Source organism: Temnothorax longispinosus, chromosome 8 (assembly GCF_030848805.1).
Source record: "Temnothorax longispinosus isolate EJ_2023e chromosome 8, Tlon_JGU_v1, whole genome shotgun sequence".
NCBI classification, from domain to species: domain Eukaryota; kingdom Metazoa; phylum Arthropoda; class Insecta; order Hymenoptera; family Formicidae; genus Temnothorax; species Temnothorax longispinosus.
In genome coordinates this window covers 15,432,581-15,453,923 of record NC_092365.1, presented here as the reverse complement: position 1 = coordinate 15,453,923, position 21,343 = coordinate 15,432,581, and the positions used below count along the sequence as shown (strand labels likewise).

The 21,343-nt window shown below is 45.3% G+C and overlaps 1 protein-coding gene across 4 annotated transcripts in view; it reads left to right on the top strand.

Annotated features, from left to right (window-relative positions):
- Nucleotides 1–20,961, top strand: part of LOC139817687 (uncharacterized) — a 59,179-nt gene extending 38,218 nt beyond the window's left edge. For 2 of the 4 annotated variants that reach the window (XM_071785943.1, XM_071785942.1), the window contains exons 2-15: nucleotides 9,703–10,082; nucleotides 10,887–11,099; nucleotides 11,939–12,067; nucleotides 12,285–12,416; nucleotides 12,594–12,935; nucleotides 13,049–13,126; nucleotides 13,531–13,953; nucleotides 14,226–14,776; nucleotides 14,858–15,053; nucleotides 15,114–15,281; nucleotides 15,359–15,595; nucleotides 15,669–15,858; nucleotides 15,942–16,622; nucleotides 16,707–20,961. In XM_071785943.1, coding sequence (XP_071642044.1) covers nucleotides 9,750–10,082; nucleotides 10,887–11,099; nucleotides 11,939–12,067; nucleotides 12,285–12,416; nucleotides 12,594–12,935; nucleotides 13,049–13,126; nucleotides 13,531–13,953; nucleotides 14,226–14,776; nucleotides 14,858–15,053; nucleotides 15,114–15,281; nucleotides 15,359–15,595; nucleotides 15,669–15,858; nucleotides 15,942–16,622; nucleotides 16,707–16,930 — 3,897 coding nt within the window. In that variant the 5' untranslated portion in view covers nucleotides 9,703–9,749 and the 3' untranslated portion in view covers nucleotides 16,931–20,961. The remainder of the gene's footprint in view (nucleotides 1–9,702; nucleotides 10,083–10,886; nucleotides 11,100–11,938; nucleotides 12,068–12,284; nucleotides 12,417–12,593; nucleotides 12,936–13,048; nucleotides 13,127–13,530; nucleotides 13,954–14,225; nucleotides 14,777–14,857; nucleotides 15,054–15,113; nucleotides 15,282–15,358; nucleotides 15,596–15,668; nucleotides 15,859–15,941; nucleotides 16,623–16,706) is intronic. The other 2 variants (XR_011733294.1, XM_071785944.1) reach the window with 2 other exon arrangements.
- The last annotated feature ends 382 nt before the right edge of the window (nucleotides 20,962–21,343 follow it).

The window sequence follows — 21,343 nt, the reverse complement described above, 5'->3', positions numbered from 1 at the left end:
GCTGCGCGTGCATCTTCCTATACGTTCCGCGCAAACAATTCGCAGCGAATACTAATCGTCGCTGGCTGAATAATGAGTGACATCATGTCACAGATTTAGCTCGCGCCGACAAAACGGAAGCCCTATTTTATATCGAGCTGTCCGATTTAGTTCACGCACCATTTACTTTTACCGGCTAATCATCGCTCAATCTTCGTCCCGTGATAATGAACGGTCGTAAACTCGTGCAAATTATTTGACATCCAGTGATAATTACTAAAGCCACTCTCGAGGTTATCGCGCACCGCACGATTTGATATCAACACGAAGCTAAACGCGGCATTTGATGCCAACGCCTTTAACGTTATCGTGCGAGAAAGAGTATCGCGAGAAATACGAGAAACGGTGGAGACGGTGCGAAAGAAATACAACGGTGGAAATTGCGGCGAGTAAAGAAAGTCTGGCACTAAGTACCGAACGTAACGCGAGCGAAAGAAACGCGAGGGTGGTACGTAACAGGGCGGGAGAGGCCGAGAGCGACCGGGGAAGGCGGATCGAAGGGCCCGAAGGTACGAAAACGAAGGTACGAAGGAATAAGCGAGCGAACCGTTGCGTTGGCAAGGACCAGACATCGCGCTCTTCTCGTAAACGTAACTCCAGCCGAGTCGACGTAAGATATAAAAGAACGATTGCCGCGCTTCCCGACAATGCCCCCATTCACGAAGTTCACGTCGCCGTTGTTATCACAGCGCGGTCGAACCTTCTGCGACCTGGAGGTCTCTCTTCAACGGGAGGTTGAAATCTCGAAGGCTGCGTCGACCGACCACGGCGAGTCGGTTGAACGCGTGAGAAACGGGCGATGACGCATCCGTGGGGCATGCACTTGAAAAGCTCAAAGATGAGCGAAACGTAAAAAAAAATCAGATTTACTGGGAAGAGTTCAACGTGAGTTCCGAGTACAATGATGAATGCCCTCGACATTCAGGGAAGACGTCTAGGTCTCGATGCACACGCTCGGAGAGGAGGATCATCTCTGCTGACGACTTCGCGAGAACGTGTCTCTTCGCGATGAATCAGCAGGAGAGGAGACCCGTCGGGTGAAAGTCCTCAGAAATATGATTAACTACGGATATTAAACGAATGCAGATTGCGTAACGGGGCGTGCAAGAGAGCCGATTTAAGCGACGGTTACACCGGCCGTTTGTTGGTTTATGAATCACGACGGCGGAGGCTCGCGCGCGTTACGCGGGAGAAGATTAAGCCGTTAAATAAAACGTATCCGTCTATTAATCTTCGCGGGTTAATTACGATTTACACGGTCGTTCGCTGTGCGACGGCGATCCGCCGCCGCGCGTTTCGCGCCGAGCCTCGTCGAGTCTCTCAGTTATCGCGGCTCTTCAATCTGCGTAGAGTCGTACATATACGAGTGCTCGCGCAAAGCAAATATTTCTCTCTCTCCCGGTGCCCTCCAGCATAGAAATAAAGCCGTGACATTTACCGCTGTACCGTTCGTGTGCGGTCGACAGGAAATTTGTCCAGGCGGGCGGATCCTCTTTTTGTCTCTCCGTCGTGCTGCGGCAACGAAGCACGTGGCCGAACTGCACAATATCTCGCAATAACGACGAATACCGGTGGGATGATTGTACGTTTATCCAGCGATATGTCCCGCTCGCGCCACATTGTCGATTCCTCCTTTCTCTCGCCTTCCGTTTCATTCGCGGGCGGGGGACACACCGTGAAGACCTCCGAACGGAATCGTATTTCGGACAACACGTATACCGGTTTGGGCTCCTCTCTTTTTTTTTTTGCTTTCCTTACGCGGCTTCGATAAAACTCCCGCGGTACCTGTCAAAAATTATTGCGACTTTTATCGACCGTAAAACGAGATAACGTCCGAAGCACCTCGGCTCTACTCCGGTCAACGTCTGATTTACTTCGTTTCGTGTAACGCGGGGCTATCACGATATTTCACGTATACGCCGCATGTCGGTGATGATCCCCCGGGGCTTATCGTCGGAGTTTGTAACTTGCGAATTTGATGGAATATATCGTATTTTATCGTATTTACATCCGGCGTACGTGGCTTATTTTCTCGATTTGTTTAACCGTGAGACTTTAACACGAGATTTTTATGAAACTTTAGAATTATGCTAGACATACTCGATTCGAGTTTTTGCAAGATTCATGTACAATCTGGTTCGATTTATGAGAAACTGGACACTGTTATCGCAGAGCAGCTTTTGAAGGCGAGCAGCCTTTATCGAGATTGATTTGAAATTCTGATCGACTTCTTGCTCGTACGCTCAACATCTATTGTATTTGCAAATTAACGGTTTTTTAAGTTACTTCATCTTGTTCTCTTTTGCATTAATGGCGCGCAAAACATTACGTCATGCTTTATCAGGAAGAAGATATTCAAGTGGCGTGGATATATTCAGAGATTTTCGGAAAGCACACGTTCTTCTGCGCTCTTTTAATTCATGCGGAGAACCTCGTCCTAGGGATTAAAAATTATTCCTGGAATAGAAAATTCTCCCCGAATCTCCACGTTTGTCACGTCCGTTAAGTTTATTTTTGTCTCTTTCTCTTTTTTCTGTTTTGCTCGCGTAATGCTTACTATCGCGTCCGCCTCCCGCGGAGCGCTCCCTCGGGAGCTTCTATTCGCGCGAATATATGCAAATGCAGTCTGTCAATATCCGAGTTCACGACCAACCAGTTGGGAAGATATAAAAGGGCCAACCTTCCTCGACGTCTCCCCGACTTATACGCCGACGTTTGCATATAGCGACAGACTAGGCGGGTATGATGCCGCTATGAGAAATTCATCGATACCCGGGGTTCGATTTTCATTTCGTTCAGCATCCGGAGAGTATAATATTTTCGCCCTACATATTGGAAACTGGTCCAATATCCCCTCCCTCCCCTAAAAGACTTCTCCACGATACCGATGCGGCTCGAGAGTATCTCGAGCCTCTCGCAAGAACCACTCGGGAGATGGTTTTTTTATTCCAAGATGGATCTCGGTCATTCGTCCGTCATCCTCGTTACGCGCGCCACGATTAATACAAAGACCGTTTGTCCGAAATCCTTTTTCCTGTATCCGAAGCTCCATTCGCCGCGTCCATCACAATCGTGACAATCGAGAGATTTCAAAGGGGAATAACAAAAAAAAAAAGCGTTCACCTGTAATATAAATATACCTGTGATTTTTATTGCTTCCCGTACAATATTTGAACACACCGTGACTCGTTTCGCCCTCAAGCGCGTGGCAGTAATTTGATTGTTGCCTGCCGCTTGGTAAACGCGCACAATAAAGAGCGTAATGAATTTTCGTTGCACGTGTAACGGACTTTGGCGAGGTATAAAATCGGCGGAGGCGCACAACGAGGAGGTGGTACGTTTATTAATTTATTATTATGCCATGCAGAGGCGGAGTGCCGAATTTAGCCAAAGCCGAGAGCGCAGGATTTCCGCGCGCACAGGTCATCCGATACAAGCCGTCGCTCCGCTATTACGCGGTAACACGCGATTGCTTTATTAACGGGGGGCCTTAATCGGGCTCAGGAAACTTTTGCCGGCACGCCTAAAATAATCCTGTCAAGATCTGGCAGACGTTGCGAGAAGTTAACATCCCTCGCTTCCAACTTCCTCGAATCGATAATATTATCCGTTCACTTTATGCATAATATATGTTACATAATTTGATAATACCGTGTTATATATAATATCTTACTTAATTTTATACCGTTGATATTCTTCGATCGTTCGTTCTTGATAATTCTAAAATTAAAAGAGTGAAGAACTGAATACATATATACCCGGAATTTTTGCTCCGCACATAATTACACATCCAGCAATACAATTACGAAAATTTTTAACTGTTTTCCTGTGGAGTGCTGCCATTGTTCAGCGCCGGACACCGGCACCGGTGCGCCTCGTCGTACTTTGCATTAAGCGGGCCGAGAGTGCAGAATGGTTTTACCTTATCCCGTGGGACAAGGAGTTAACTCCTGAGTGTTTATGAAACAAGCTAAGCACGGTCGAGCTTTATTAAATCCACTTTACGATTTAATTCATCCGCCATTCCCGACGGAGGGGTGCGCATTAATGATTTTTCATTGGCCCGGTGTGTTCCGTGCTCGAAAGTAAATTCGATCTCGAATATATTTCGTTGCTCCCGCGTAATGAAACGTGTTAAATTCTTCATTCTGACAATTTAACGGCGTGATTTACGAGATGTTTCGCTCGGTCCGTATTGCCTGTAAAATATAAAAGAGAAAAATATTAATCCCCAGCAGCGGCTGCAGCTTAAACGGCCGAGAAATCGCCGTTCGACTGAAAGCCCGTCAAAACTTTCTTTTATTTCAGGAGCTCAACGCTTTTTCCACTTTGTCCTCTTTTCGGCCAGGACGTGAGTCGCCAACTTTTGCCAGAGCCATTTTCTCTCTTGGTGGCGCGCGGGATATTTTGTTTAGCTCAAGTTTCCGCATCTCCGCGAGAGTTCGGCCTCCTTGTTCTATTCGGAGAACTTGAGAGAAGTCGGGGTGCCGCAGGTCGGCGGCTCTCGCGACAGAACTCGCCCATGACTGGCGAGACTTCGCGATATTAAAGTCTTAAAATACACTTTCGCGGGACAATCCGCGACTTTTACGACAACGTCCATCCAATACGCGATCGAGAGCATCCACGATTATATTCGCCCATTTGATCCATCGTTCGTATATGAACTTCAGCGGCTACAGTCGCAGTGCTTAATTACACCGCGTGGCGTAATTAAGATCCTTCTCGGCGCGTAGGTAGTTTACACGCAGAGACCGAGTAGGTAAGCGACGTGTCGCGTTACTTTCCCTTTGCCGAGATCGTCGCCGCCGCGATAGGGGCCCCGACGCGCCTTATTCGCGCTGCGCACGCAAATATTTGTCGCGAGGCCGCGCGTATTCGCGCTGAGTTAGCGCGAGAGCGGAAATCAGCGTTGCGTCGTCGTCGCGCGGTCATTTTTCATCGTTGTCCTTTTTCCAAAGACGCTCATTTATTATTATTAATATTTATTAACCCGTCCGATTTGCGAATGGATGGATTTGCGTTTCAGTTGTACATTTCCGGCCTGATAAAATATATCTCTCGCTGAGCTGTTATCCGCGCGTCATTTATTGCGCGACATTGTTGCTAGGGGACCCGCCACGTGATTAACGCTGAAACAGGATGTTGTTTTCAACATCGAGTCAAAGGAGGGTAACGTCTTTGCCTCTATTTTCGAGGCTGCCGCGGCCGGCGGCAGCAGCAGCATCTGGAAGAATAAAGGCTGTGTAAACGTTGGCCCCTGTGTACACGAGCCACGAAAAGCGGTTATCGCGACGACACCCGAGGCACCCGAAACTCGTTAGGCAGGCATGACACTCGCCGGTCCAAAGTTATGATCATTTTGCGGCCGGGAATTCTTGAACGGCGGGGAAAAGTTCAGCGCGATAGAGACGATTGATATTATTGACCGAGTGCCACCGCGGTTGACTTGCCCGCGAGCGTGAATCACGTGCAGCATAACGATGTTGCGTTACGCAACGGAGCGTTGCTAACGGGTATAAATGCGCGAGTGATACGATATCTATAATTAGAGCTCGTCCCGAGCGTATCGATGCGCTTTCGCATGCCATTATTCGTTGTTCACAGCAGTTAACTGCGCTCGTTGATTCTTTTTTTTACATTATTCTAGGAGATTCTATCGGAGTTGGATCTATCTCCTCGTTAAATTTTTCCCTCATTTATATTAAGGCTATTCTACAATTGCGTAAGAGTAAGAGTAAGAGTAAGAGTAAGAGTAAGAGTAAGAGTAAGAAATTGACCAATCACAGTGAGAATTTGAGGAGAATAATCGACTGTGATTGGTCAATTTCTTACTCTTACGCAATTGTAGAATAGCCTTTAGACTCTTCTTCGAGCTCTTCTTCCTTCGATTTACACTCACTCGAAGATACGGAAGAATCTGGCGCGAGAAAGGAACTTCTACGCGGTGGCGTCGCGGCGTCGCTTTAAATTTAGATCGCAAGGGAACGGGATGATATCCATACGACGCTCCAGCGTCTTTTAAAAATTTCATTCTCCGTACACAGACCCTTGACGACGATGTTTAAACTTTCAGAAATAACTATCAGCGTAAAGTCAACTTGCAGGCTACGTTTATTCTTGCTTGGCGCCGGGATTCGAGCGAAGTCGCTCGCGATAAATAATATTATTGTAGCGTTATTATATTTGGGTGGGAACATTTCTCCTCGTACTTCCCACCGTTCTCTCGATCTTCGCGCGAAGACGAACGGCGCGGCGCTCCTCTTCCCGTTCACGCGGAATTCGTATCGCGTCTCCGAGGGCATCGTCGGCGATACGCTCGCGTGGGATAGCATCGATTAATCCGTTTAAGGTCACTGACTCGAAAGACCTACGTAACGTAAGCGGCTTTCGAGAAAAGAAATAAAATGCGTGCGTCGACGATTATCAATGAACTTAACGGCGATGTTGTATGAATGAACTTAAAGCTCTATATAATAATAACGCCTTCTCACGTTAGTGGTAATACCGCGAAAAATATCTTGCGCCGCGCCGCGCGTGTCAGGGTGATTTGCGGCGAACCAGTTACGAACAAATCGAAAGGTACACGTGTTAGGTCGGCGCTCAATGAGCCGCGACGTGCCGAATACATCGTACTCGCGGCCACGTCGCGTTTCTCGGGGACTACCGGGGCTATCGATTTCCACGTTCCTTATGCACTTCCGTTCGGCGCCCCGGCCCGGCGTCTATCGGCCGGTCTGGCTGTTCCTGTATTCGTCGCACGCGTGTCTCGCGACGACGCGACGGCACGTTGCACCTGCGGCGACGCACTCGCGCCCTGCATACCGCATACAGTCGCGACTCGAGGCAAGGTCTCGGAGCGCGCGACAAACTGTCGCGCGTGAATGAAGGAACGATTATACCGGGAGTCGAAGGCAGGATATGCGTCGTCAGAATGTAAGAAATGTTACGTGTGTCTGTCGAACAATGATCCATTTAAACTTTCATTATTCAAACTCGTCATCCTTTTTTATCGAACGACGTGAATTTTTTACACGCACACAGCACGATTACAATACATATATAAGTCTAGTACTAGGTATAATTATTCAACACACATTTTACCCAACTAGCGTATCCCCGGAATCCTCCAGAGACCCCGGAGGAGGAAAATCACATCGCGCTCGCCAAACAATCAAACAACATTCGCCACTCGAACAATCGAACAATCGACGTCGCGATATTCGATCGTTAAGCTTTGATAAATGCTCGGTTCTCTCGGTATCGCACGGTATTGCGACCGTGAAATCATATTAAGTCCGACGCGGGGATTCGCGACGCGAGGGTGAACGCATACGAGAGCGATCGTTTTGCAATCCCTATTGTGATAAACGGTCACTCCCCCGTGTTCCGCGTTCATTTTGCGCGCGGACCTTTAAACCGTTTGTCACCAGACGCGCCGCTCGTCCTCGACGTCCTCTACGATCAGTTGGCGCGCGTCGACCGCGTTTGTCGTCCTGCAAAAATCGTGGCACGCCGAATGACATCAATATTCGTATCACGCCAAGGGAGGAAAGTCGACTCGTTAAATAAATAACTTGTCGACAATATCGCGGGGGAAAAAACGAGCACTCGCGTCGCTCGTAAAGTTCTTTGTCCGTAGTTCAGCCGCGGCGACAGTTCGAGGGATTTATTATAAAATCATGGAAGGCTATCTTTATGCGCATCGCCGGCCTTCCGCTAGTTTTGTTAAAGGCGGCTGTCGGATCGCGGTATAGCGAGCGACAAGTAATGAGCTCACTGCTATATCTCGTTCCGTGTAAACGCATGTAAATGTGGGCATGAACTCAATTGTCTATACACCCACGTGGGGTAACCTTCGCGATTCGTTGACCGTCTTCGCTCCGGCGCCGAGAGAGATGGTTTTAGCGAATCGCGCGTTGTCCTCGTTTTCATCAGCGCGATTAATCCGCGACTCGAACTCTCGCACGTGACCGACAGACCGTGTGCCGTTCCTTGAAATCGACGCGAAACGATCGCGGTCGGTTTCCTCGTTCGGCATTCTCGGCGGTAAGATATACGCGTCTCTTCGTATTAAAGTTTGATTTCGATTATCGGCAGCTAAAAATACGACTCTGGGCGATTCGATCTCTACCGCGACCTCGGGGAGGCATTTAATCGGAATTTTCCTTGTCGTCGCGACGATCAAATCCTCGCTAGTACGAAGCCTTCGAAAGTCGGGCGATAAATGCCGCGCGCGCGATTAAACGGGCGCCCGGCGATGAGGGTTCTCCGTAAACGACGAGTGTCCTCGTTTCGATTAATTCGCTCGATTTGTCGCGCGGCTCTCGGTCGTCGACTAAGGAAGACTCTCGTCCGAAGAATTATCCGCACCCATTCCATTTATCGCGAATTATCCGACTTTCCCGAACATTTTCAGCAGATGTTACCGAAATAGCGCGAATCGATCGTGTTCGCGCTCGAAACACGTGTGCGGGGGGAACGAGTCGCGTTTCGATAAAACCGTATCCCTCCATGGTTTTATCGATGGTTCACCGATCGCGGGAGAGAGAATCCAGCGGCTTAAGCGTCGGCTCCTCATTGTCCGGCCGCGCCGATTAATGAAACGGTGGCTCGACGAAACGAACGATAAAGGAAAATAAAAAGGTAATGGCGAGGCGTTTATTGGCTATCATTGGACAGCAATGGATGCATGCGCTCGCTCCCCCGGTTAACGAAAATGTTCCATTAGTCTGTCGGGCCGAGCCTAAACAGACGCGTCGAATGTACGATAGCGAGAACGAGCGTGCACAATCATCAGCTGGCGTCTGATTGTTAGGGTTCACTGATCAATACAGTAGGTACGCCTTTCTGTTCGATCGCATCGTATTTAGCCGTATTTTATTTTATTTTATGCATTATTGATCTTTTGAACGCTATCTTTTCTTTAGACAAAGTGTGTAATAAAAAAAAAATATTTGCCGAATTATTTTATTGTAATGTGTTACGCGCAATACACTGTTAAATTAAAGGATGAAATTTTTCATCAATATTTTGAGTAAAATAACATTTTTAACTCGATTTATTATTTTGACACAAAACAGTATTATTACATATTAGTATACGTAATCCATTGATTAGTATACGTAAAATAATTAAATATACACTGTTAAAATCGTAGTGTCAAATGATACTCAATTTGTGTCATGTTTAACCAACTCCATTGGTTAAATTGACATTGCTAGATTTAGTTAATTAAGTTAATATTGCTTTAGTTAAATCAATGACATATTAAGTAGGAGTGACCTATATGATTAAAAATGGCTTAAATTGGGTATAATTTGACATTACGAATTTAACAATGTGATTTAGTCATTTTACGTAAACTATAATATATTCAATGTGCGTCTTTTAATATGCCAAGCGACGTGGTGACGAAAGGTTATCCGTTTATTTCAATTTGAAGCAAAAGAAAGGAAAGCGTTCGATCTCGTGACATTTTAAGGGTCGGGGGCTCAACTTGTGACGATCTCGTTTCACCAACGCGTGTCCCCGTTTTAGCAATCGGGATTTTACATCTAGATCATTCGCATGCGTTAATTACTACGACACTGACATCGTTCGATGACTATCGCGACGATCGTGACTCGCGGATTGAACGAACGTTGGCTTGACCTGTTGCAGGCGTAGCAGCATGGTATGGTACCAGTGACTGAGAACTCCCCCGAAACATGAAGAAGCATCCTCACATCCTCACGTGCGTCCTACTCCTGCTGCCACTGACGTTGGGACTCAGCCTGCAGGAGGACGACCTGGTCTTCGACGATGTCGGCGAGGACAACGGCAACGACAACGTACCCCTCGGGACCGTCCTGATAAATCATCATACGTCCCGCGGTCGATCCGATCGTTACGAGCACGGATCGCCGTCTCGTGATGGCAGGAGGCACGCCTCTAGAGTCGAAAGGGCATGGGGCGTGCCGGACTCTGTCGTCCCGGTCGGCCACGTCTTCAGGATGAAAATACCGCGGCAGGCTTTTTCGGGAAGCGTAGATTTTTACGAGGTAAGTTCGGCCGGCGGCGAGACTTATTTCCTTCGGCCACGAACTTGGGACGTGACCGGAAGACCTACCGGTTCTGCACCACGAGTCCCCGATGAGAAAAATATCCGTACGTTGTACGTTACTTGAATTTTAAATTGAATTAAATCTCGGAAAGTGGTCATCCGCAAAAAGATTCTCGCATCAATCTTGAAACTTTTAAATCCTGCAAATACAAAAAAAATCGCTTTTAACGTTTGATAAGCGAATATACGTTTTCCTAATGTCTATTAGCGAATTACGCGCGAGCGAGCGTCTTGTTGAGAGATCTTTTGTATGAGGAGTAGGAAAAAAATCTCCTTTAAGTACACCATACTCGTATCCAGTGTTCGTCGGAGATAAAAGCTGCGTCGGATTTAGACCGCTCGAGAGCGTCCTTCTTTCGTATTTATCGAACCTCGTAGCGCCGTCAAGTATCAGCGATCCCCGCCGCTGCTTGAACGCTATTGATTTGCTTGTCCTCACATCTGTCATTTTCTTCCCTCTCGAGCCCCTGCCGGCGCGTCGTCTCTCGTTGAATCCATATTTGCGATTCAATTTGCTCCCCGCCGTCTCTACCGGCAAATCTCACGGCCGGAAATCCTTCTTAGGTTGAATGGCCCTAGTCTTCCCTTTTGTCCTCGAAATTATTCTGGCAACGGGACACGCTCGGTTCCATTTGTGCGAAGGCGATTCAAAAGTTTGCGCGATAAGACGGCGTGAATAATTATCCACTCGGTAGGAATAGCAGCTAGGAATATGATTATTTATACTCTAAAAATGCATTAGGTTCACGAGACTACGGATCGCGATCGTTTCCCGCGATGGATGCACTGGGACGACGCCGCTTCCACCCTCCTGGGCGTGCCGTCGAAAAAGGACATGGGCAATTATCACCTGAGCGTCACGGCTGTCGGCAAGCACCGTGACACCGCCAAGGATCAATTCGTCGTGCAAGTTATAGCCGAGAAGCTGGAGGAGCTGAAGCATAAGGACGGCAAGGTGAGTTATATCGATAAACGTTAACTCGGCGTAACGAGAACGCGAACAACGAACCGGCGAGAGAATCGTTAGCTGCGAAAACACACCGCTGGCATGGTTTCAAGTTTCTTATCCAAGTCGAACAACAGGTCCCCCCCGCTGTACGTGCCTTCCATTCACCAATGATTAATAGAACTTAAAAGTAAAAAGACATAAACAAAGGGATGAGCATTTGGGTGAACGCTCCGCGCGTGCATTTAAGGCTGCGGTCCACTTGACGCTACAAATGCTTCGAAGCATTCCTCTTCTCTTTTTTTTCAATAAAGAAAGAAGGAGAAGAAAAACGCTCCAAAGTATTTGTAGCATCAAGTGGACCGCAGTGGACCATCTAAATTGTCAGCGAAAAACGTTGTGACTGTGTCGTTCGCGCGACGCTGATAGAGTAAAATAAAATAACGCTTGAGAAACTTGGTATCGAGCGAAACAGAGCGAAAAAAATCTATCTACTTCCGGATGCTGTATATCTTGCAGCCCGTAATTTAGTCGCGCGCGATAAAATTTGCGTTTGATGAATTTATAGTGGAATCCCGAGCGGTCGTCGACATAAATCCGTCGAAACGGGACGGTCTCCCGTTGCAATCGTATATCGTCAACGTTGCGTTTAAATGTCGTAAAGAAATTACTCCCGCGGACGTTAACTGATTGACGCCAATTGATGTTGCTGCGTGCGTAACGCGTCGCCTCGCGCAGTTACACATACCGCGGTTTGGTCGGCGACCCCGATCTCTAAAATTTCGCGTGCTGGTAGGCGTAAACGGAAAGTTGACGGCTGGCGTGAAATAGCACGATTCTAATTGCAGACGCATTGCGACGACGGAGAGGACCAGACAATCCTTGCAATTCTACTGGACGCGCGGATGGATCAACTCTCGCCTACCGTCAGGGTGAATGCCATCGAAAACTTCGCGGGATTTCTGGGAATGCACACGGTATTGATTCCATTGTGCCATTTGAAATTAATCGTTTAATTCCCGTTGCGTCCCTTTATACGAAACGACACGATTTATACTCCAGAGAGTTGTATTTATTGCATTTATTGTAAGAAACCCGATAAAAAGAGTATTCAACTCGCTGTTGTATTGAGTTTCTTCTGTCTTTCAAGATACGAGAATCTATCATATGATTTTTATTTTTAACGTTCCTCAGAGCGCATTCTCGATGCATTCTCAAAGCGTTAAGGATGCCACCGCGCTGGATTCTTCCGTCATCTTCACCGGACCCGGGAACGTTAGGCATCATAAAAACAAAGAGAGTCATTTGACTACCATCCAATGGCAGGTGAGGCTCGAAATATCTGATTAATCGTTCTTAACAGTTACTTAATATATCTAGGTATAAAGATACATAATCGCCACATTTTACGTATTCTTTGTTATCAGTTTTTACGATATCTCATTTTTTTGAAACCTCGTCGAGCAAGAGAAAAGTCGGATGTATATCTACGCTCGTTCGTAGGTTGGCTGCGACGGTCACTTATGGAAGCATCAAACAGAGTTAGTGAAACAGTTACGCGAGCAAGCGAAAGACGGTACTCTAGCGGAAGTTCTGCAGCTTCCTGTGATGTCGTGGCGCGTTAGAACAGATTTGAACTCCTTCCTGAGAAACAGACGGGAAGCCGGCTCCGGCGACTACGGCGATTCGGACGACTACGGCGGTTACGATGATGATTACGATGGCGATTACGACGAGGAAGACGAGGAAGAAGATAACGAGGACTCCCGAGTACCGCCGACTTTCATGCCGGACTTGAAACACCCACACCGGCATCATCACGGCGAGGATACGATCGATTGGAAGGTGAGTTGCAATAATGTCAAATCACGAGCGCGCTATTTTTAACTAAAATCGCATAAGATATGCAGAAATAATCGCAACGATCGAGTATTTTTCATTTACGTTGTTCGTTTCAGGGCGAAGACATCGATGAAGAAGAGATAATACCGAGAATGAGTCAAAGTGAATTAGAAAATAATAAAAATACATCTACGGTAAGTGACTTTATGGAATCAAATGCGACTGCGATTGATTTCCTTTGGTCAACGTTTAAATTCGGAATACCGTGATTCTACAACGGTTTTCGTTAAGTTCCTATTTCTGCGCTCCTCATTCGCCATTTGCCATACCGCTTGCAAGGGAATTGTTGCTTAAAGAATTTAGAATAGAGCTATAGTGGGTATTGTGTATTTTAACGCTGGCCTCTTTTCACAAACTGTATACTCCGTCCATGCAGACGTGCGTTTTAAAGTGTGCTGTACAGATTGCGCCGCGAAAGTCTCTCCGCAAACAAAAGCCTGATACTTAGTTCTCTACTTGTACAACTTCTTCGTCACTTTGAACGTAACTAACCACTCGTTTTTCGTGCCATACATCGCATCTACTAACGATTTCGCAGACAAGAACCACTGAACTTACTACATCATCACCATCAACAACTACAACTACCCCCACCACCACGACGACAACTACAACCACCACCCAAGCCGCGCCAACGACCGTAACTTCTACTAGTAGCACCACAACGACCGTCACATCAGCCGATATAACAGCAACAGCTAGTATCTCCACTGCCGTAGCCCCATCGATAGAGTCTCCGCGATCGGAGACCACGGATGAGGAATCGTCGACGGAGAGAACGAGACCCGTGGAATCCGCCGAACCCGTTACTGTTTTACCAACCATTCCTTCGGACATCACCACGACCCCTCTTCCCGTAACCACTCTGCCGCCTTTTAGCACGTCGGCCATCCAGACTAGTATCTCTGACAAAATCGAAACGGAGATCGTCATTGGTATTACTAATGTTACGACGGAAGAGGTAATGCTTACGTGCTTTAGCGCTTCTCTCATTTGTATAATAGTTCACGCTATACACACCAACTTCCTCGTGCGCTACATCGTGCCGATTTGTCGCTTCGCCGGAAATTGTTATCCTGATCAAAATCATCGTTCGTTCTTAACGGCGCGTTAATTGCGGCTTAAATTTCTACTGTCATTACGCAAATTTCTTTATCACATTGAATTACTATTCCACTCTTCTCGATACTATGATTCGCCATGCATTTTGACGTACGATCTTTTCTCGTCCAGCCGGAACAAACTACAACTTCCACGAGGGAACCGACTATTGTACCAACATTGAATATTATCAATGCTATGGACATTGGCACCACCACTCCTTCACCTGCAGTCGTAACGAATGTTAGCGCCTCTATTATCACGCCTGTAGTTGTAACGAATGACACAGCTACGACTACGATGACGATGCCGTCAACACCGGATCTTCGCACAACGACGTTGAACACAACACCGTCCACTACCAGCACGACCACTACTACTACTACGACTACGACTACTACCGCGGCACCTACAACCACCACAACAACGACGACAGCTCGGATTACCACGGAGAGTATCGAATATGGCCAAGTCAACTCCCCACCGACACGCGACAGGAGATTAAAAAAGATACCGGTGACTGCCGGCAAACCGTTGAGCTATGTTATACCGGCCAATACCTTCATGGATGTCGAAGATGGCGATACGAGGCACCTGAAGTTGAGCTTGTACTGGCAAGGTGTACCGATCAAAACAACTCACTGGCTCCAGTTCAATCATCATACCCAGGAAGTCTATGGATTGTAAGTTCGCGTGCGAGATCTCTCAAATATTTATTTCTCGGATGAAGCAGATACATTTTATTCAACAAACTTTTTCAACAGGCCTCTTGAAAACGATATATCTACCTGGAATTACGAACTGGTTGCCGTGGATAGTGAAGGCGCTAACGTCTCCGACGATCTCGACATTCACGTTCAACAACACAAGCTGAGTCGTAGCGTCAATCACGAATTCAACATTTACTTGAGAATTGACAAACGAAACGAATTCCCAACTGATGTTGACTGGGAACTCAAGGTGCGTATTGACTGTTTTTTTTTTGTTTCTCATTGATTTCTAATTGTCTTGTGATTACAGGTGATCCGAAGCTTGGCTGAACTTTACGGAGACAGCGATACTCAACATATCACGGTTCGTTCCATTGATATCAACACCGATCGTGAGCAAGCCATTTTCACATGGACTAACGATAGTCTTCCAAGAAGCAGCGAGTGTCCGAGAGAACATATAAACAGATTATTGCGCGTAAGTAATTACTATATCATCTCTACCTTTTAAAACAAATTATACAGGTTTTAAAAATGATGTTTATGCATTATTAGGTACTCGTCGACAGTGATGGAGATCCGTCGTCTTCTCTAAAAGCAGTTCTTGCTCCAGAAATTAGGGTAAAACGTGTCGTGTACAAAGGAATTGGACAATGTGAAGATATGAAACGACCCGAGGTACCGAAAGTTTCTACCGAAGAGCCGAAAGTTAATCTCCCGCCGGTACCGAGAAACCAAGTTGATCTTGTTAACGCGACAGTTGGCCAGTTGCTCGTGTTTAAAGTGCCAGAAGTATGTGTTCTATTCCTTATTCATTTTTATCGATGCCAACAATATGAATAATTGTCTTGTATTATTTTTACAGGATACATTCTTTGATGCCGAGGATGGATCGTCGCGAAACATGAAGATGTCACTTTTGACCATCGATCGAAGACCTATTCCATCTCACGAGTGGCTGCAGTTTGATAGCAAGAATCAGGAATTTTATGGCGTGCCAATGAGTACTCATATTGGTCGCAAGGAATATCAGTTGGTTGTCACTGATAAAGAAGGTAAAATAATGTATATTTTATTTTCTAAGATAGATAAAATGTATTTATAACAATTGAATAATTGAAAATGTTATATTCTGTAGGTGCAAGCGCCACAGATGGATTGGTCGTTGTTGTTCATCCGGCACCTTTCATGTTACACACGGTGGAGTTTTCGATGACGCTGGATATTCCTTACGATTCCTTCGCGCATTCTGCGCTTCAGAAGCGTAATTTTATTGAGAAATTGCGCGATCTCTACGGGGACAGAGATACGAATGCTATCTTGCTGCACAACATCTCGAATGGCAGTACCGTCATCACGTGGTACAACAGAACTCTACCTACGACGTATTGCGCTCACGAGGAGGTCAATAGGCTGCGATCCGTGCTTGTGAAGAGCGATAATGATCGGCGTTCCGTGACGGACGAGGTATTGGACGTGATGGGTCTGAAGTTCCCGGTGAAGCAGATCACGGTGATCCCGATGGGTATTTGCCTCGGTGAATTAACGGGCGTTCACTCGCCGGACAGTCATGTACCACCTGTGGATGATTCCACATCTGTCGGAGCGTTCCATGACGATTACCTTCTCACCTTCGTCCTGCCTGCGATTATTATCGCCGCTATGCTCATCCTGGCGGGAATAATCGCGTGCGTGCTACACAAACGAAGACGCAGTGGAAAGATGAGCGTCAGTGAACAAGATGATGAGCGACAGAGTTTCCGGAGCAAGGGAATTCCCGTGATTTTCCAGGACGAGCTGGACGAGAAACCGGATCCCGGTAACGATTATTTATCAGTATATTAATGGATATATATTAATCGGGCGATATATCGGTCTCTCGCTGACACTTGCGTGGTTTTAGGCAATAAGTCACCCGTTATTCTCAAGGAGGAAAAGCCACCTCTTCCACCGCCCGAATATCAGAAAGCCGAGGATGGCGCCGACGTGCCGATGCTGGCGAAGGAGAACTCCGAGGAGCCGTACCAACCGCCGCCACCGTTCGCCACGAATCGCGACACCAATCGGCAAAATCGTCCTAAACCCACTCCAACGTACAGGAAACCGCCCCCCTACGTGCCTCCCTAACAAAATACGGTGCACTCGCCTACGCGTAAATATATGCTAGCAATGCTCGGAGACTCACCGATACACAAGCAAAACCAAATTAATTATAAAAAGCAATCTCGAATTGGCGACGACGACGACGACGATCGTGGGACTCTGAACGTTTATAGCGACGTTTGAACGAAGGCCCTTCTCCATTCACCCGGTATGAGACAATATACTGCTTTGCGAGGCGTGAATGGAAGATTCTTCTGCGAGAACATTCTCCGAATCCGCGCGCGTTTTTACTTATTTTATATATGTATCAGCAACGGCACGTCTCACCATCGATTTAACGAAAAAAAAAAGAAAAAAATATTCCTCAGTCGATATTCGATCGACGTATACTCTCTTTCTCAATCATCTATATTTCACGCGAAAGAAAAAGGAAAGATTTTCTAGGAAGTATGGGAATACAAATCACGTGTTGCCTTTCGTAAAGAATTCAATTGTAGGGAAGGATCCACTGCTCCGAACTCGATACGCGAATTTAGTTTAGATCGTTGTAGAACCGAGACGGCGGTAGGGAATAAACGTACATTATTCGACTCTATAGCATTCGAGACAGCAACGATACTCATAAATATTTCAATAATCAGTGCCATTTATTAAGCAATAAGGGTATCCGACTGTGAATAACAGCGCGTACGTATAATTAATATGGTTCTACGGATTTATCGCAATTACTGTTTACAGAGAGTCTCCAAGTAACAAGAACGATGGACTTAACGAAATATATTACGCACCTATAACGTATAACACTGCCAGAACGACAAATGCATGGTGTGTCGCCAAGCGAGACAGTTTAAAGATATATATATATATATATACGTATATATAATATATTTGATATATAATATTATATACCAAATATAATATATATTAAATATTATACATTAATATATATAATATAACATTATATTAAATATAATATTATCTGTTATATATATAATGTTATATATTCCAGGTTCTTTTCTAAACCCTCCATTTAGGATAATTCGTGGCGAAATAAATGAAACGGATTTAAATGTTACTCTCGTGAGCGGATAAACTAGTTCGCTTGGCGATCGCTATTAGTTAAGGAGAAAATATCAGAGAATTGAAACGTTTTTTGAGACATTTAAAGGAACGATTATGATACATGCAATGCCATTGCAAAGTGACAGCAAATGCTTCCATTGGCACAGTAGGCCATGCAGATAACTTATCTAAGATAAGAAAAACTAATGATAGGTAATATATACAAATATAAATATATATATATAAATATGTATATTAATACCTATTTGCCGTTCGATAGACGTCAGTCTGCAGTTATTTGGACAGTGTAATTTAAATACTGCCAGACCAATCAAGTTGTTAGCATTTACTTTTTGCTACGAAGGAGACCCACTGTTTGTTTCACGCACAATCCGACGTTTCGCAATTTTTACGACTTAACAGCCGCAATAACTTTTTTTTAATTTTTTATTTCAGACCCGCGAATGGTTCACGAATGCGTACGTGAGAGTTTAGCATCGAAGGCTTAACTCAGGATAAAAATAAAAATAGAAAAACATTGATGCGCACGTTACTGCACAGCGACGAGACTATTTAATTTAGACTTTTACATAGTTACCAAGCCAAAAAATAATTAATATTTAAAAAGGGAAGGAAGAGGTAAGAAACGTATATTTGTAACCGCGGAAAAGAAAACCTAAGAAACGCGTGGCTCGCACTCTTTAGGGCGCATTTTTTTACAATAATTTTTGTAATTTTTTAACCGCCGTGTTGCTAGACGCATACACGCGCACACGAGACACACACGCACACACATACGTGCACGCACTATCTCTCATCAATCGGTGCGGCGAAAGAGTGCGGGGTGTGGTACGGATACGTACGCAGCCGTTTCTTCGATACCTCGATAGTTTCCTGATATTTTTGAAAAGGAAATACGAGAAACGAGTAAAAAAAAAAAGAAAGAAAGAAATTTCATATGCGTCCCGAATTTTCGCCGGGGCTCCGTTCGCCCGTCCGTCATCCGGGACGACGACGTGCGGAGCGACGAGTTCGCGGGCGCGCCTATATACTGGTGTGAATGCTGACGATTAATACGTATGTAAGATAATAACGAGGATGTTTCGTATGTGCAAGCTATAAATCACGATATAATATTACGACTAATTAATTCGTGTCTTTGTATAACGTAGAGGATTTAAGTGCATGGCAAAGGAAGCCGCGTGATACGCGACTCGCGCTGGGATTCTTCGTTTCCCTTCGCGCGCGGTTGTATCGAAATTGGCCACGATTTATCTCTATAATCCCGAAGAAGCGCGCTTGTGTGACTAAACATAAAATAGTCTCGCGCTCGCGAGAAGGGTCACGGGAAGGATCATCGGCCGCGGTCGCGTGTCAGGGACTTTCCTCGCGCGTATACCCTTCTTCATATCGCTCGCGTCTTGTTTATCGCAGAATTCTATGAGAAGAGACTAGGAAGAGAGATCGCGATTGTCGCCCGTACGCGATTGCTTTCATATCGTGAATCAATATATGTAAGTATGTTTTCTTATATTATTTTTATAATGTACGAATAAAGATCTTCTGTGTTAAATTTTTACGCTAAGACTTGAATGCAACGCAATCAACGCTGCCGCAAAGTGGGATTTATCTTTACGATTGTGATGTATGTGCGCGATTCTCGTTGGAAGAATAAATACAAATCCGCGCGCGCGCGCGGGGAGGATATTAAAATTAACGTCCGTACGTCAATCTTTGTTCGTACGCTTAAATCAAAATTCGCATTCGCTGACGGACCACGCTGGGGTCTTATTTATTGTTTCAGGCGAGATCCGCACAAAGTAACGATGCCGCGGCTGGCGGAGGAGTAACGTATAGGGTACGGTATTTGAGAGTGTCGATGGATCCGAACCAAGAGTTTGCGATGCGTCACAAAACGGACGGAATCGTTCCGTTTGTGATCTGCGGTAAACAAGCACAAGTCCATATCACGCTTCTAATCCATATCATCGCTCTGTCGTTGCGTATCCCCTAAAGCGCTGCAACTTGCGTTTACTGTGAAAATGATGGTAATGTGTATAAATAGGCATGTACGATATTTATAAGATAGAGACAACGCGAGGGGGAACTCTCCGCGAGGAGAATGGGATGAAACTTCACAAATAGCCATACGCTCGCTTGCGGCGACTCTCTTTTCTGGCCTGTGTGAGAATGGATCGAAAGTATTTTATAATCGCGTATATGAAAGAGGAGGGGGACGGCAAACTGTGACTTTCGGCCGCTTTCTGAGGTGGAAAATCGGGCTAACGCGGGCACGACGTGAAAAAGTTCCATTACAGAGGAAAAAAAAAGAACCTATCTCGCATCGCTTATACGAACATGTTGTATACATAGCTATATACATATACACGCATTTATGTTGTCTCGTTTCGAATTACGCTTCAGACCGTCTGCAATTTAATTCTCTGATTCGAAGAAAAGGAGAGATAAGTCTCTGCATGAAGATGGATATTTCAAAGCGTCACTCGAAATGAAATAGCGTAATTGTACATTATATACACGTAATATACACTTAAAAGTATACCAACGGGAATTTTCAGATTATTTTTATTCGCTGTGAAAAAGAAAACTCTTCGATATATTATACATCGGAAAATATATTTGCGTTGGCATACTCGCGAGATGGCGAGGCCGGAACATCTTTCGTACGAACGCGTTTCTCCGTTGGTTAACGAAACCATCGATATTTATCTTCTAAGCTTCTCGCTAAGTGACATATCTCGAGAGGGAGGAAACGGAAGAACCAAAATCCGTGAAAATATCGGCATATCGGACCGAGCCCACGCTTCGGGATGGATTTATCTCGAGACCATGTAATGGTACGGCTCGTCGGATAATAAATGGTAAAACAAATTATATTGAATTAATATACATATACAGATATCTCGCTGAGACTAGTATACTGACAAAGAAACACGTGTAAAGTTAAGAGTTAATAAAACCATTTTAGGGTACTGCGTGACTCGTCTTTGCGCTCATTCTTCAAGAGTGAGTCGTGATTAGGGACGTCATCTCCGAACATCCCACAGCTACATCAGTTAAGCAGTTAGTCACGCGACGAAAATTAATCTTGCTGATTAATCACGTATCTAATAACTTCGATTAATAACCTTCGATCAGGTTTAAATCTCCTTTTGGGTAATACTCGACATTTCCTTTTTTTTTGTATATAATTGTTATCACGTACGATATATACGATTGTTGCGTAAAAAAGATTAAATTGAGTTAGAAATTGCAACAAATTTAAATTTATAATACATTTTACATTTGAAGTCATGGAATTTAAATTCAGCGCTTTAAAAAAACTCCTTTATATAGCTTTCGTAAAAATTGAGC